General features: G+C 55.7%; 1 protein-coding gene across 1 annotated transcript; it reads left to right on the plus strand.

Annotated features, from left to right (window-relative positions):
* Positions 1–58: 58 nt before the first annotated feature.
* On the plus strand, positions 59–619 carry ENH_00044140 (Polyprotein, related; the record flags this gene model as incomplete). The annotated part of the gene is made up of 1 exon (XM_013585363.1): positions 59–619. One exon carries the CDS (start codon positions 59–61, stop codon positions 617–619), a length of 561 nt encoding a protein of 186 aa, XP_013440817.1.
* Between the last annotated feature and the right edge of the window lie 250 nt (positions 620–869).

An 869-nucleotide genomic window follows, 5' to 3' on the forward strand; every position in this document is an offset into this window, starting at 1 on the left:
GGTAACCGCTGCGGATCTAGAAATTGTTGGTGCTTTGGCTCCTACGCTCACTCCCCCTATGACGAAACTCTTCCAGCGCCTCTGTGACCGCGCGCGGAGTCACATCCTGCAGGCAAAGTGGCGTCAGAAATACTACGCCGACGCTCGCCGTAGGGCTGTGGAATATAAGGTGGGCGACCAAGTCTGGCTTAGTGCCAAACACTTGCCTGCTCTTAACCATTGTTCTAAGTTTGAACCCCGATACCGGGGGCCCTTCACTGTGACTGAACGCATTGGCACGGTCGCTTACCGTCTTGCTCTGCCCCCAACATACGAGGGACACAATGTTTTCCATGTTTCACAATTGGTTCCCCATCACCCCCGTGATTCCGCTTTGGTTCCACGCGAAGCTCCGGTTGGTTGGCCTCCAACTCGCGATGACGCCGGCAACCTTACGGACCAGTATCTTGTCGACTATATCATGGACCAAAGAGGGACTGGAGAGGAAGCCCAATATCTTGTTAAGTGGAGGGGCGCCCCCGAGGAACGGGCCACATGGGAACCCGCTCACCACTTGGCAGGGTGCCCCGCCTTAATTCGGGCCTGGCAACGTCGCAAGCGCCGACGCCTTCCATCCTGATGACGATAGGCTCCTTCTTCTTCTCTTCCCGCTGCTCTCGTCCTTCATATTTACACGTTCGCCGCCCATTCTCGTCCGAAACGGGGGGGGAATGGGTGCTAGAGCACCTTACAATCCAAGACTCAACCAGCTGTTAGAGTGGTTGGAGAATGATTCCGCCTCCGCAACTGCTGAGACTCGTGAAGATCAGCCTAATTCTTAGTCAAAGATGGCTGATCGGCTAGACGTGATAGCCAAGGGCATACTCCCC

Source organism: Eimeria necatrix, genomic scaffold (assembly GCF_000499385.1).
Source record: "Eimeria necatrix Houghton genomic scaffold, Enh_scaff32, whole genome shotgun sequence".
Taxonomy (NCBI): Eukaryota; Apicomplexa; class Conoidasida; order Eucoccidiorida; family Eimeriidae; genus Eimeria; species Eimeria necatrix.